General features: G+C 41.1%; 1 protein-coding gene across 2 annotated transcripts in view; it reads left to right on the top strand.

The window, feature by feature from the left end:
• WDR70 (WD repeat domain 70) overlaps positions 1 to 16,403 on the top strand; it is a 411,295-nt gene that overhangs the window by 256,282 nt on the left and 138,610 nt on the right. For both annotated transcript variants that reach the window (XM_089687833.1, XM_089687834.1), the window contains exon 11: positions 9,730 to 9,829. In XM_089687833.1, coding sequence (XP_089543959.1) covers positions 9,730 to 9,829 — 100 coding nt within the window. The remainder of the gene's footprint in view (positions 1 to 9,729; positions 9,830 to 16,403) is intronic.

Raw genomic sequence — 16,403 nt, 5'->3', positions numbered from 1 at the left:
ATCAAATAGCCAGGCATGTTACTTTCACTCCAATGCTCACCTTGTCGCCAGCTCTGCGCCATCTCCAGAAAATCCAGTTTGCCAAAAATCCTCTTCCAAGTTGACTTCAACCCACTGCTTGCGTAACCACCAACCTCTCTAATATTATTTTTTGCAATAATCACCTCAGGAACCACAATGTTGAATATAAGCAGTGCAAAAACTATTTTATATATATATATATATATATATATATATATATATATATATATATATATATACGCCAGCAGAGTGAAAATATGATACAAAATATAACTGTAAATATACACAAATATATAATTCATTTGACAAAAGTCCATCAACTGAAAAATGAAGATTATGATGAAGTGCAAAGTCCTTATTGATCCACCGAAGTCACCACATAAACAACATAACGATAATTGATTGAGTAAAGTGCACTCAGATATCACCACCTACTCCAGAGGAAAACCTCCCCCAATTCAGTGGCACTCACCAGATATCATGGCCCATCCAAACCTGATAGGCAATAGCGCTTATGGTGAGTGTCCGCGTAGTACAGATCATCAATCAACAAGCCCTTCATCAATTAGAGACTGATATGATGGCGGGACATCCTCCAAACTATTACACTTCGTACTCAAGGAAAGATGTAAAAGGAAACTCGTAGTGGGAAATCCATTAAAAACCATTTATTGGGTAGAAAGTATCGCACTCACATGAAATAAATGAAAGCATGCCAAAATATCCACAATAACCATTAAGGGTATCTGCACATCACATGAAGCGAGCATCGCACCCAATCCTCCTCGCTGCACGTGAGCGATACGTCACTTGAGATTTCTTCAGGGGTTCCTTGGCAAAATGTATAAAAATTGCCCAAAACTTGTATACACGCCAGCGGGTAGAAAAAGCCTGCCTTTTAGCTATACAAAGTCACAGGTTTATATTGTACGACCTTCTAGCTGCCGGCGTTCTGCCAACCAATGACATCATCAGTTGATAAGGAGGATGTTGTTTGGCTGCTTAGCTTCCTAGTTTAACCCTCACCTGCCCCTCTCCATCAGTGCTGGGGTCACATTAGCTCAGTGAGGGAGAAGAGAAACATCAGAATACTAGTCAGTACCAGTGAGAAAAAGTGTATTTGCTTTGGAAGAATAAATCACCTCTAATGTTGGGTGTCCTACATGTGTGGATGTTTTTGCGTTATATAAAACTATTAGAATAGTTTTTCACATTTTAGAATGGGGTGCCCTTTTAAAATTATGGACAGTCTTGAGGCACCCCATTTTAGAAAGTGGTGCCTTGGGATTGTCCATAATTTTAAAGGGTGCCTTGACTGAAGAAAGGTTGAGAAACTCTGGTTTAGGTTACTGTCTTTTCCTATTTACTATATCATTAGCCATTATACTCCCATACTGCCATTTCTAGGAGTACACTTTGAATATACGTAGCTTTCTGTTTGAGCACAGTGACGTTTTATTTGTCAGATATTTGTTTGTTTTGACACTTTTCTTCCTGCGTTGTGTGTAAACCTTGCTTGTTGACTTCAGCCCGAAGGCAATGCCATGTAATTGCTTTTCTGAGGTTAATGCGATTTGGCAGAGCGGTCACAGGTGTATTCAAAGTTCATTCACGTCCAACAAGGTAATTTCTTATTGCAGAAACTGTTTCACATTCCACTTTCCCACCTTCGCCCTTTCACTTTCCACTCAGATTTGTCTTTGTTTACCTCATGCTCACGATGTAGCCATGTCTGTAAGATAGATGTGGTTTGTAGGGGATCCATAATTAGCCTTTTTTTTTTTTTAATTTTATCAGTTTATATGGTTTTATCATTTTTTCTTTATGTGGAAAATCTTTATTGGACAGACAAATGTCTCATGCAGGTCACTTACGTTATACACAATTTACAGCAAATGCAGTACTGGGCTTTCCGAAGAGAAACCCCAGCAATAGCTCTGTATTTGTTGACTGTTCTTGTAGAGTTCAAATCGAGATAGGTGCCATCTGGAGAGAAGGAGGGGGATATATGACTTTTTTTTACTCATTCACTTGGATGTGCAATTTGGTATCTTATTTATTTTTTTCAGGTACTTCTATAGCGCCATCAATTTACGCTTTAGACATATATATTGTACATTCACATCAGTCCCTAACCCTTAAGTAGTGTTCCATCTAAGGTTGCTAACTTCTATTCATACATACACATACTAGGGACAATTTAGACAGGAGCCAGTTAACCTACCAGCATACCTTTGGAGTGTGGAAGGAAACCGGAGTACTTGGAGGAAACCCGCACAGGGAGAACATGCAAACTCCAGGCAGGTAGTGTCCTAGTTGGAATTCGAACCAACGACCCTAGTGCTGCCAGGCGGAAGTGTTAATCATTTGCCCACTATGCTGCCCCCTCTCCTGCTACTCAAGTGACAACACAGGCTATGCACACAATAAAAAGAAAACTGCTGCTTGGGTAGCTCTGTAGCTTCACATACGCGTGTACTGTTAATGGTGAATAAATATTCATATGCAAATTTAGACTGGCCATAGATTGTCATGTTCTTTCCTTCAACCACTGACTGTGTTGATGGGGGAATCCCTCCCACTGCGCTGTTGTATTCTGACAACAGAATACAATGATCACTGCTGGTGGCTATAGTATATGAAAAAAAAAAACCAACAGGCTGGTTGTTCTGAAGTCAATCGATGGCTAGACTTAAGTAGATCCATCCTGCCCATAGATGGATTAGAATTGAAGCAGGAACCAGCCAAATTTTGTTCAGACTATTTCCGGCTTTAAAAAGGTTGATTTTCTATGAAGGTTTTTGACAATCGACTGTCAGACCTTCGAGTGGCATAACTTGGTGATGCTCAGCCTATAATTTTGTCCATTCAGCGTATGCATCTGCATGATTGACAGCAGTTCTGTTAAGGTGGAGTTCCACCAAAGTGGACAGTACAGACAGGGTTACTATTTATTTATTACAGGTACTTATATAGCGCCGTCAATGTACACAATGCTTTACATTCTCTTAGATTGTTAGCTCCAAGGATCAGGGCCATCCTAACCCTCTTGTATTGAACTGTATCGTTGCTGTTTTGTCTCCCGTTATATTGTAAAGTGCTGACCAAGCTGTTGGCGCTATATAAATCCTGTGTAATAATAATAATAATAATATATATATATATATACATATTGTACATTCACATCGGGGTTAATGATGTTAAACACTACTCCACAGCCCCCTTCTAAACACTACAAAGAAGAGGGAGCATATAAAGATTTTTAAGCAAGTAAAAAGCACTTTAAAAATTGCTGATTACTTTTTTTAACATTTTCTAAGTTATGCTATGTTAGTGGGAATATGTAACAAATCTAGTGTAGGCGTTATCCCAATCTGACTGTAAAAGTGGAAACAGTGCTGCTTTATTGCACGGTAAGTGCCAGTTCACATATATGCGGATTGGATGCAGTTTCAGTTGCATCTAATCCGCATGACAAGTGTAATAACATTCCTTCCCATGGTGCCTGTTCACATATATCTGGTGCACAGGCGGTGTGGATTCAGTGCGGTTTGAAAAAGGGTCCTGTACGATTTCTCAGCAGTGCGGTTAGGTATAGATGCGGATTACCGACTATTGACTTTTATAGGAACCGTTTCTAAACCGCATATGTATGAACAGGATAATCCTGAGAGCTAATCCTGTCCTGAACCTGATGGAAACCTGACATGAACCACTGAACAACTACTGTGTCAATTAGCTGTGAAACCTGAGCTTCAATCCTCACTGCACAAGTGTGAATTGGCTCTAATGCATTGTGTTAAAGTATATGTAAACCCTCCCCTTGTAAAACAACTTGTACAGTTCAAAATAGAAATGAAAAGTAACATTTGTTTATAGGTGTAACAAACTTTATAAAAGAAAACCTTCCTTCTTCTTTTTTTCTTTTTTTCTTTTTTTTTATAAAGGATCACATACCGGCTGTTCTCAGCTGCATAGAGAGGTGGGGGAGGAGAAAGGGCAAAACACTGATCTTTCCATTGAATGGCTGTGCAGGGTGGGGTTTGTCAAGACAAGTCTGATTATTGGAGGAGAGCACACTGAGTTCCCAGCACATCTAGAGAACTGACCACACTGTACTCTCATGCCTTGTGCAGTCTGTTTTTAATAGGAAAGCAGAGGGACTGGCAGCAATACAAAGAGAACAGGATACTTTTTCATACAAGTACATGGTACAGCAGGCACATTTTAGGAATATGAAATGCTGTATTTACATATTTAATACAACGGGATGTGAAGGGGTCCTCAAACTTTCTCATCTTGATAAATCAAGTGCTAATATCACATCTCATATTAGCACAGTGGCTAATTGGTTAGCACTTCCGCCTGGCAGTACTAGGATTCTTGATTTGAATCCCAGCCACGGCACCACCTGTCTGTAGTTTGCATGTTCTCCCTGTGCCTGCATAGGTTCCCTCCGGGTACTCTGGTGTCCTCCCACACTCCTAAGACATGCTGGTAGGTCAGTTGGATCCTCTCTAAATTGGCCCTAGTATGTGTATGTATGAATGAATGTAGGTTAGGGACCTTAGATTGTTTGCCCCTTGAGGGTTAGGATCCGATGTGAATGTACAATATATGTATGTAAATTGATGGCACTATATAAGTACCTGAAATAAATAAATCTCATAATAACCTTTTAAATTACACTTTTATCATCTATGACTCTGAGCCTTTGATGGCTGCTACCCAGTGGATATCTGATGGATTGAGTGCCAGCTGTTACCAGTTTCTGTCCCAAGAGACATCGCCAGCTGATCTTTCCACTGGAAAAGTCAGGCTGGCTATATTTGGGCACCCCTTTGCTGTTGTTTCTTCCATTATAAATGTAGTACCATCTCTTCTCTTTGGCATAATGATGCAAGGTCAGGTGATGCACGTATGCACACTTATACCATGCTCCTTAAAGGATAAGTTCACCTTTATACAAAAAATGCAGGTAAAAAATGTGCATTTTATTATTTTTTGTTGCAGGAGCCTGTAAACCATTGCACCAGCGATCAGGAGATTGCTGGTACCATGCAGGTCTCCTGCAGACCTGTCTGTATATCTGCTTGCCCGTACGGGCGAGCAGATATACTGACAGGAAGAATCAATGAACTACCACGATGCTCCACAGTGCCATGATAGTTCACTGAGAACTACAAGCCGTCAGCCACTAAGGCTGCCGGGACTTAGAGTTTCTCATTCACAGAACATAGTGGTCCCGCATGGCCACGTTTTTTTTTACATTTGACAGCTAGCGAGGGGGGAGAAGATTCCCCACTAGCTGCCAAAGCAGGGGAACGCATTCACAATATGTTACATTACACCCTGAATATGGGTGTAACATGTTATGAAAGGTGAACTTATCCTTTAAAAAAAATCTGGGATCACACCCCTATGTCTACCTTCCATTAAAAGGCTATAGCTAGTATTATGCTTGTTCACACCTACAGGTGTGACCAAAAATGGGCGCATTTCCACACGTTTGCATTCGTCACCTGCAGGGCAGCCCATTCATTTTAATGGGCTGCCCAATGTGTGAGAAATGTGAAAAAGGAATCCCTGACTGTTTTCTAAAATTACACGTCAACAGTTTGGTGCACAGATTTACAGATGCATGGGGGTGCCATTACCAAATAATGACACCACTGTGCATCTGCTAAAGGGCAGGATGTTTCTCTACGTGTCAAGAACGCACACTATTTTCCACACATTCCGGACTAGCAAAGATCTGAACCTAGCCTTATGCAGGCCATACATGGGGCGAATTCCGAACTAATTTTCTTTAGGAAATCTGAAATTTTGCGCGTTTTGTAATCCAATGGTGCCACCCTTGCTTTCAAAATTCGACCAACCAAGCCTTCAATTTAACCTCATGTTGCTACAGAAAAGAATTTTCATGGCCAAGCATTTTCTTTTCTTTCCAGGTCACAGCTCATGCTCATTTCTCTTTCAATTACATTTCTTGTACGATTTTCCCATCATTGATTCAAAATTCGTTCATTTTTCCAAAAATTTCCAGCGTGCATGATCAATTAATTTCAATGGTCACACGAAAATCAGCCCTTTCTGTGACCCACTAATGGTGCGAAATTCGAACGAAAATTCTTAGAAAAGATTTTCGAAAGAAAATTCTTTCAGAATTCGACCCGTGTATGGTGGGCTTTAGTCTGCATGTCTAGGACAGAATGTACATTTGTTTTCTTTCATAACCCTTGTGTTGTTTTCTTTCTAATGGCCTATACAGTTTGTTTCCCTTTGGGTTATTTAACGCAGTTGTGCAAATTCAATTTCATGAACATGAACAGTTCTTTCCCAAATGTTTTCTCTCAGAAATAATCACATTCATATTTTTAAGAAGACTTTGTTTTTTTTTCCTTCGTCCCTTCCTGTAAATGTGCAGATCCTTCCATTTATATTAGCCATCGTTACCCGGCACCATTAATGACCTCTCTTACACTTGTCACGGCCGTCTGGTGTTTTTCTCCCACAATCATAAACGTGTTCTGTCCATATTCCATTTTTATTGTCTTAATCCGCAGTGTTCTTGGAAAGGTCTCCTAAAAACATGTTGTTAATGTCTAAGGAAGCCAAAAGACGCACATAGGTTCAGCAAGCAATCACATCCTCGATCGGCCTGAGAAATGTTCGCAGATCGAGTCCAGTTCAAATAGTGGAGGGGCTTTCTTCCCCCTGCCACTAGGAAATAGACTATTGTATGCAGTCTGTTATTTCTCACTTGCACTTCTGTTGCTAGAAATATATATATTTTTGTTCTCGTGTCAAGAAACAGGTGATGTATTAAAGCACGCTTTTTTTTTTTTTTTGGTCACAATTTATCTCAATACCCCCTACCCAAGTACGTTATTTTTTTCCTCCTTTTCCAGTCTCGTGCGTATGATTCATTAACATAATTCTGGTTCTTGTTGCGTATTGTGTCTGTTTTCAAAGAGGCAGCAAAAATATGAGGGAACATTGGGGTTTTGATTTTGTTGAAAATGAAATGTTCCAGAATCAGATTGGAGAGGATTTTGGCATGGGTCCCGTACCTAGCGTCTACTTCATTCTGTAATTTACAAGAAATAATATCTTTGTGTTTTGTTAAGTCAACATAAATCACCAATAAACTTGTTTTTAAGGATAACATGAAATTATTTAAAGATAAATGATCAGAGGAAAAGAAAAAAACTATTTTACCTGTGTGTTCTCTGCTTTATGTGTGTATTTTCTGTCTGAATTGGGGGGAAAAATAAAGTCAATTAAAGCTAAACTCCATGGCAAATATTAGAAAATAAAAGAAATGCCAAATAAAGTAGTTATTTATTTGTTAATGTGGAACTAAACGTTCTCAATCAACATTAACTATTTTAATCCTTATGCTTTTAGCATTAGTAACTAGAAAGGAAGGCATATTAAATTTACTGGTTTTAATACTTTTTTTTTTTTTTTTTCTTTAACACGTGACTTTAGTTGCTTCCTGGTTTTTGTCCTAGGTCAAAATTATGTCATACATCCCAGGAGTATTCTTTGGCATTTTAGTTATTATTATTATTATACAGTATTTATAAAGCGCCAATAGTTCGCTCAGCGCTGTACATTACAAAGGGGGACAGAACATGTGACAGAACAATACCAATACAATGCAAAACATGAGGGGATCGAGGGCCCTGCTCTTTTGAGCTTACAATCTAGGAGATTTTAGTGTCTTTTATCTGGAGGAGGGGCTTTCTTAACTAAGCACACCGACCTGCCTGCTTGCCTGAGATATGGGCAGATGGATTCCAAGAAGTAAATGCTGTACGAATCATCTGCCCTTACTCAAGATGGCCACCACAAGAAATCACTTTAAAAAATACCTGCTAGCATTTCTAAACAAAATAAAGCAAACATTTTATTTCTTTTATCTGGAGGAGGGGCTTTCTCAGCTAAGCACACCCTCCTGCCTGCATTTCTGAGATATGGGCAGATGGATTCCAAGAAGTAAATGCTGTACAAATCATCTTCCCTTACTCAAGATGGCCACCACTAGAAATGCTTTTTTAAAGTGATTTCTTAACAAAATAAAGCATGGAGACGTGGATGGATGGGGGAGTTTGCTTTTAATATCAAATGTGAATTAAATAGCATTTTCAGTTTATTGTGCTCCAATAAGGTTAAGTTCCACTTTAATGTTCCTACTAAAAAGTCTTTCAAAAATGTATCAGTGCAAAAAATTGCTTACCCATACCGTCCATGCCAATGATCTCTGCTGTTTTTAAACTGCTAAGCTGGCTGAAAAATCTTCTTGGAGTGTCAGATGCCTGACCCCCCCCCCCCCCCACACTCTGTTTCTTTCTTCCACCCCTTCAGGACACAATGGTGTTATAGGGGCTGTCAGAAGGAACCATAGTACTCAGAGGGGCTACAGGCATCTTACACACACACAATTGTATCCAATGAAGAAAAGAGTGGCAGTCAATGGCACAAGAGATATTATCCATTTTCTTTGCCTTTTTTTAAAACTTTGCTTTTTAATGTATTTTTATTTTTAAATTCTATTAGTATAAGTGTCTGTATTTGTCCTTGTATTGGCCCTTTAATGCCCTGAACATCAGTACCTTGGGAAAGTGAGATGTGCAGTTGGAAAAGCAAATAGAAATCTAGGATGCATCACTAGAAGGGATACTAGCAGGAGGAAGGAAGTCCTGATTCCCCTATATAGAGCTTTAGTTGGATCTCATTTAGAAGACTTCACCAAGGGTTCATTTAGAATTTAGATGTGCGGTTGTAGGGTGACAAAAATGTGTGGTTGGCTCATTGTTTACTACTGTGATCTCTGTGATTGATCACATGGTACGTGGCCAATCACAGTAGCCCTGTACCGTGTGGCCAATCACAGCTTTCACAGTCGTACTCACCATGCCTCTTAGTAAATACGCTGGGCTGTCTGCTTTAAAAAAAGGGGTCATTTGGGGGGTATTTGTACTGTAATGAGATAGGCAGTCAGTACATCAAAACTGATCAATTATCAAATTTATATACCATAGTTTGCAGACTTTCACACAGACTAAATATGATGATTTATTTGCAAAATGTTATACCAGAAACTAAGAAAAGAAATGTATTTTCAAAATTTTCAGTTATTTTTATTTATATTGCGAAAAAAACTCAGTAGTGATTAAATTCCACCAAAAAAAGCTCAGTCTGTCTCAAAAAATGATAAAATTCATTTGGGTACAGTGTTGCATGACTGAGTAACTGTCAAAAGTGTTGACAGTGCTGAAATCTAAAAATTGGCCTGGGCAGGAAAGGGGTCTGCTCTTAAGGTAGTTAAAGCTGGCCATAGATGGACTGAAATGTGGCCAGTTCAGCAGGGACTGGACGAATCCATCTATGAACATTCCTGTTTGAGAAGAAATTTTTTGTTAAATCATTTGACTGCAGAGCTGATCAGTGTGTTCTGACAATGTACAATCAGCACTGTTCGAATACAATGGCATTTGGGAGGGAAAGGGGACTTGTGGAATTCCTTCATCCACCTTGCTTGTGTGAGGGAATCTGTTCAGTATTTCTGATTAGTCAATGGGCTGATCAAAAAGAAGCTGATTCATCTATGGCCAGCTTAAAGCACATCTCATTGTAACATCGATCAACAATGGAAGTTTTTAAGCATCTAATCTATGATTCTGTTTTATTTATTTTTAGGTTCACACAAAATTTCACTGCAAACAGGCTCACACACCAAGTACAGATACTTCCTGTATTGTTTTCTCCTATGGCGGCACCACCCTTGCTACACGAGGAGGTAGGTACTAAAATTCTTCTGGTGAGGAAGACATTCCAAAGAAGAGCATACCTTAGATATGCCAGAAAGAGGGAGGTATTGGCTACAAAAATATTTTCAATTAGGATATTGTTTATAAAGAAGATATACAGTCAAGCCGGTCTTTCTTATTTGGGGTGCCATCTGAGTTCCACAGGGATGGCCAAACATATTTATGTGGCATCATGGAAGTGGGCTTTCTTTTCACGTTTAACCAGCTTGATCAGCGCCGCAGATTATAGCCTGCAACTCTGATCTGTGTATTCTGATGGAAGGGAAGTATCCCAGCTGTCCGAATACAATGACACAGAAGGATGGATTCCCCTATATAATTTATGGGCTACATAAAAGTGAAGTGTGGGGAGGGGTTCCAAAATATACTTACCTAGGTGGATGCAGCATTGGTCCGATGCTGCATCTGTCCCCTGCCGGCTTGAAGGGTGAGAACTCAGTGATCACATGACCGCTGATCGCTAAGTTCTCACCGCTACTGGGACCAGAGAGTCAGCCGCCACTGTCTGCTTTGCGGCCCCCACTCCCACGCACTCAACTGGAGTGCTGGGCTGTGGAGGGAGCGGCTGGCTCAGCCTCTCAGCGGATCACTGAGAGACTGAGCCAGGTGCCTTTCCAGACTCTGGGGTGGATCGCTGACTTTGAAGTCGGAATCGTTCCCTAGCCTGGACCGGCTAAGTGATGTCAGCCAGCAGTAGGCTTTAGCCCGGATCGCAGGACTGCAGAACAAACTGCAGTCCTGTGATCCACAGAAGTACAGCCAAAAGAACTTTGTCTGTACTTCTCCTTTAACTGGCTTCTGGGATTTGTTCAGCCAAAATAGTTTGGAAACCTGTAAATAGTTGCTAAGCTGTTGTAATTTGGTATCTGTAGACCAGGGGTAGCCAACCGTAAAGAGGTAGAGGTCTATTTGAACAGCATAGGAGAAGTCAAAGATCACCGGGCACAGGGTCACCTCCTCACACCTGATTTAAACGTCTAATTGCCGTACTACTGGGTCGGGTCGCAATCACATGCATTGCATGGCAATGATGGGTTTAAATCAAGTGGTGAGTAGACAATGTCAAACACACTCGGTTTGCTTTTCAGAGGAGCAGCAGTGCTTGCACTTGTGAATGAGCCCTTAGTTGCATTTGGCAGTGGCACCCTTAAGGTTCTTTCACACGTAAAGTTGGGGGGTGGTAAAACCCCGCGGTTGAGTCACAGTTTTCAATTTCTTATCCCTTTTAGCTGCTGAGACATCAGCCAAAGGTGTACACATGCCACAGCAAGAATTAAATCCCCTGTTGCTTTGGTGTACACTACTATCTGCCAGTTGCAACCAATTCAAGTAAATAGGGACACTGCAAGCGCCCCCCCAACTGCATACTTCTGTGGGTCCGATGGGTTAAAGCAGGTGGTGAGGAAGCAACACAAAGCTGCCTGCTTTAACCCCTTATTTGCTGTACGGCGTAAGGATGCAGGGCACTTGCACAGTGGCCTCATTCACTTGAATGGGTCATACTTGACAGGTGCTACACCCACCAAACATGACAGGGCGTATAGCTCCTGCTGCAACTGCAACATGTGTACACCCCTGTCCACTGCAGCTATAGGGGACAGGGGTGGTAAAAACACATCTTAACTATGGGGTGTTACCACTCCCAAAACTGCAAATGTAAATTAACCCTTACTGTTCTGAGCCCCCTATAAAGATGCTTCCACACTGATGTGCTGCGTTTTACCTGCACTGTGGGTGCAGCGCAGTGCATCTGCGACTTCCCTGGGTTAGCTGCACTTTGCCATAGACTTCTATTATATCCTGCAGGTGTGGTGCACTTTCTGAAAGTGCAACAAAATTCCTGCATTCAGGAGTTTGGGTAGACTTCAGAAAGTGCACAAAACCCGAAGGATATAATAGAAGTCTACAGCTAAGCGCAACAAACCCGCAGGAAAGCTGCAGGTACACTGCACTGCACTCACGGTGTGGGTAATCCGCAGCACATCAGTGTGAAAGCTGCCCTATATATTATGCCCTGTGTATTGCTTCACACTGACCTGAAGATCTCTTCTTTCCTGCTGCTGGCACCACTCTGGAGACCGCTAGCTGGGATAAGAGGTGAAGTGCAGTTGGTATCACTCCATATGGGACAGGAGCCGACACTACAGAGGAGGCATCGGCTTATGCGGCTCCTGCTCCCTACTACAGCTCCAACTTAACAAGTAGTCCCTCTACATTGCACTCTGATGCTGTGGGATGGCGGATTCAGTCAGCCCAGACTGAGATCTACCAGACACCTGTCCACGATCAACTGGTACATTGTGATCTACAGGTTACTGAGTCCCCCCCCCATAGATGAAGGGGACCTGTAAATAATGTTTGCTATGGAGCCCTCGTTACACATAGTTACGTCCCAGCCTGGTAGATGTAGGATGGCAAAAAGTAATTGAGCTTGCAAAGAGCCTTACAAACCTGAAAAGTTACATTGCTCAATTTTATGATAATTAGTTCAACAAAATGCAACAAATCAGATTATGTCATTGGTTTCCTGTAAGGAATTAAGTCAGCAGTTGAAATCTTTTGGCAGCTCTGTGATTTTTTTTTTTTTTTTCTTTGTGCTGCTTTTTTTAAATGAACTATGTTGTTGTCTTTAGTTCTCTTTGCTACTTTGTCAAAATGAAGTTGTAGTTAAGAAAAATGTAAGGATCAGATAACTCCAGTCATCCAACAATTTTCACTCATGCTTTCCCCAGGACGCCTGTGATAAGAGCTAGTCGACCATGATGTAGCCCCACACAATCTATTTTTCATCTGGTAAATGTAGAAAATGAGCTGGGATTGTACAGACTGTCAGACATTGCTGATTAGAGGATTTGTAGGACTACCCTTCAGATCTCCTTTAACCCATTGTGTTCTGTGCACCTTCTCTGCATAATTATTTAATCTAAATTAAGCCTTTCCTTGTAAAAATTCTTGATTGGCTAGTATTCCAACTCACTGACTTCAGTACTTCCTGGCTTGCTTTTACTTGGAGTTGGTGGTGTAGGTGCTGGACAAAAGAAGACACCTCTCTGGTTTAATGCAGAGAAATAAATGTTCCAACAAAGTCTTCAGTACTTTGAGTTGAACAAGTATGCAGGTCAAGAAACTAGAGAATAGTCAAAAGTTATTTACAATTGTGCTCAAAAGATTGCATACCCTGGCAGAAATTGTGAAGTTTCGGCATTTATAATGAAAATATTATTATTATTATACAGGATTTATATAGCGCCAACAGTTTGCTCAGCGCTTTACAATATAAAGGGAGACAATACAGCAATGATACAGTTAAATACAGGAGGGTTAGGAGGGCCCTGCTCCTTGGAGCTTACAATCTAAGAGGGAGGGGCTGGTGGTACAAAAGGTAATAACTGTGGGGGATGAACTGGTAGGAGGAATAGAAGATTCTGTTATTAGCTGAAGGTGGGATAGGCTTCCCTGAAGAGAGAGGTTTTCAGAGATCGCCTAAAAGTGGGCAGAGTAGGCGATAGTCGGATAGATTGGGGTAGAAAGTTCCAGAGGTTGGGGAAGGCTCTGGAGAAGTCCTGGAGACGAGCATGGGAGGAGGAGACAAGGGAGCTAGAGAGCAGGAGGTCGTGCGATAAGCAGAGACGACGGTTTGGGTGATATTTGAAGACAAGATTGGTGGTGTAATTTGGGGCAGAGTTATAAATGGCCTTATATGTTATTGATGTTTTGAATTGTATTCGTTGGACAATGGGAAGCCAGTGGAGGGATAATAGATCTTCACTGTAAATAGACAGGTACACTTTACACAGTCCATGTCTCATTATTGCACATTTTCAGTCTGCTAAGTGCTTTATCCTGAGATAATTAAATTCTAACAGGATAATTCGGAGAACCGGTATTCACCGATGGTACAAATGATACAGTCGGGAGAACCAGTATTCACCGCTGGTACAGATGATACAGTCGGGAGAACCGGTATTCACCGATGGTACAAATGATACAGTCGGGAGAACCGGTATTCACCGCTGGTACAGATGATACAGTCGGGAGAACCGGTATTCACCGATGGTACAGATGATATAGCCGGGAGAACCGGTATTCACCGATGGTACAGATGATACAGTCAGGAGAACCGGTATTCACCGATGGTACAGATGATACAGTTGGGAAAACCGGTATTCACCGATGGTACAGATGATACAGTCGGGAGAACCAGTATTCACCGTTGGTACAGATGATACAGTCGGGAGAACCGGTATTCACCGATGGTACAGATTATACAGTCGGAAGATGTTTCCGCACCCTGGAATGTTTGGCCTTGGTACAGACACACAAGGTGACACACACAAGTTAAAATGGCATTTAAAGCTAATTTCCCACATCTGTGATTTTTTAAATTGCAATTGGTTCCTGTGTATAAGTGGTCAATGAGTTTGTTAGCTCTTATGTGGATGCACTGAGCGGGCTAGATACTGAGCCATGGGGAGCAGAAAAGAACTGCCAAAAGACCTTTGTAACAAGGTAATGAAACTTTATAAAAATGGAAAAGGATATAAAAAGATATTGAAAGTCAGTACTGTTCAATCACCTATTACGATGTGGAAAATTTGGGGGATCTCTTGATGCCAAGCCAAGGTCAGGTACACCAAGAAAGATTGCAGCCACAAGTGCAAGAACAATTGTTCGGGATGCAAAGAAAAACCCAAAGGTAACATCAGCAGAAATACAGACTACTCTGGAAAAAGATGGTATGGTTGTTTCAAGGAGCACAATACTTGGGGAAAAAAATCAACTGCATGGTTGATTTGCCAGATAAGAAGCCTTTACTGCACTAGTGCCACGAAAAGCCCATTGACGCATATGAACATGTTCTTGCGCATATTGTAATTGAGCCCTGAGGAAGTCACGTGAACCATGATGTAACGCGTAGGATGGAAGCGTGTTGACACCATATCCGATACGGACGGCAGCCGCCATCTTGTTACTCCCGATCCCATTCACCTTCCCTGCAGTTTTTTACTGCAAGAATTTTGCCTGTTTTGGTCTGTGGACCTATTTTAAATGTGAGTAGTTATTTTTGCATATTATTCAAAATAAAAGTTTTGACATATTACACTTCTTGCTTGCATCTTCTATGTGAGGTACTGGAGATGACAGAGGTCTGTGGCCATTTCTGGAGTATTCCTGTGAGTGTTTGTCAGCATCATTGGAGATGACCTTTTGCTCTTTGATTGCTATCGAGGACCAATTTCTTGGAATCATCATTTGATGCTCTCTATGCTTTGTGACTCCTTGTGATTCACATTTTGAAGGTGAGAGCACACTCTAGTTGGTGGAGGATATTATCTTATATTTTTGCAGCACTGGATGGTTCACGGCATGCACTGAAGATTTACTGTGTTTTGGGACTGTCATATATTTTTTGGAACTGAGTCACTTTATGCATTGATATTTTGGGGACTGAGTCAATTTTATTACACTATACATATTATCATTATTAATATATTCACCTCTGTCACCAGCACATTATAGCAATTTGTGCTGCTGTTATCTTTTGCCGATTTTTTTTTTTTTTTTTTTTTTTTCTGTACCCATACACATGTGTTTTGGATATGTTATGTTTACACTTGGATGAGGGGCATAACTGTATTCAGCATATTTTCTATTCATGTTTTTATTGTTCGTTCACTAAGTAGCGCAGCACCCTATTCCTTCCACTGACAGGAACGATGAGGCATTGTTGGTTCCTCTAATATCAACAATGGGACACTATCCCAACCACTGACATCAAGGTTGGGGCATTATTCCTCCCACTGACAGCTACACTGGGGCACCATTCCTCCCATTGACCACCAAACCTGGCGGTCCATTCCATGGATGCTAGGACAGGTTCTACACCCACAGTCTGACCACCCAAAAGTTTGAGGGACAGTAAACTAGGCATTTCTTTAGAAAGTATGGAAACCCCTGGTCTAGATTCCTGTAATCCTAGAGATGTCAAACAATTTGGTAACCCAACTATTTCTCTAATCCTCCTCTAGTGGTTATGCGCACAGTTCTAAACACCCCCTCCCCTTTCACCATTGCAGCAAATTTACAAGGAATAGTCATCAGTTTTGCCTCTAGGTTTTTTTTTTTAGCTGGTATTCACCCAATTACTGACTTTATGATGAGTTGTTCTGCACTGTGTCTCTGTGTGGAGGAGGCTATCGTGTTAGAGGCAGGATTTTGCTTTCCCTTGTCAGAACTAACCCTCTTTCCCCAATGAGTAAAACACTAATGGCTGATAAAGGAATATTCCAACTCTAGTTTTCACAGAATGAATAGTGTGGTAACATGCAGACCCTTGCACTGCAGGTCTTCAAGTACAGCTTCCTCTCCAACAAGGAGAACAGTGAGCAGTAGTGATGTTACTATATCTCACTTCAAGTCTTGTTAAACTAGCAGTCATGAGCATAGTGGGGTTAATTTACTAAAGGCAAATAGAATATTCACTTTGCAAGGGAATTTTCCATTATGTTATTGAGTGAGTGAAGCTCTGCTGACTTCCATCAT

The sequence above is a fragment of the Staurois parvus genome, unplaced genomic scaffold (assembly GCF_062004578.1).
Source record: "Staurois parvus isolate SC_StPar_1 unplaced genomic scaffold, SC_StPar_1.0 ptg000438l, whole genome shotgun sequence".
Classification (NCBI taxonomy): domain Eukaryota; kingdom Metazoa; phylum Chordata; class Amphibia; order Anura; family Ranidae; genus Staurois; species Staurois parvus.
This window is presented reverse-complemented; position numbering and strand designations above follow the sequence as displayed.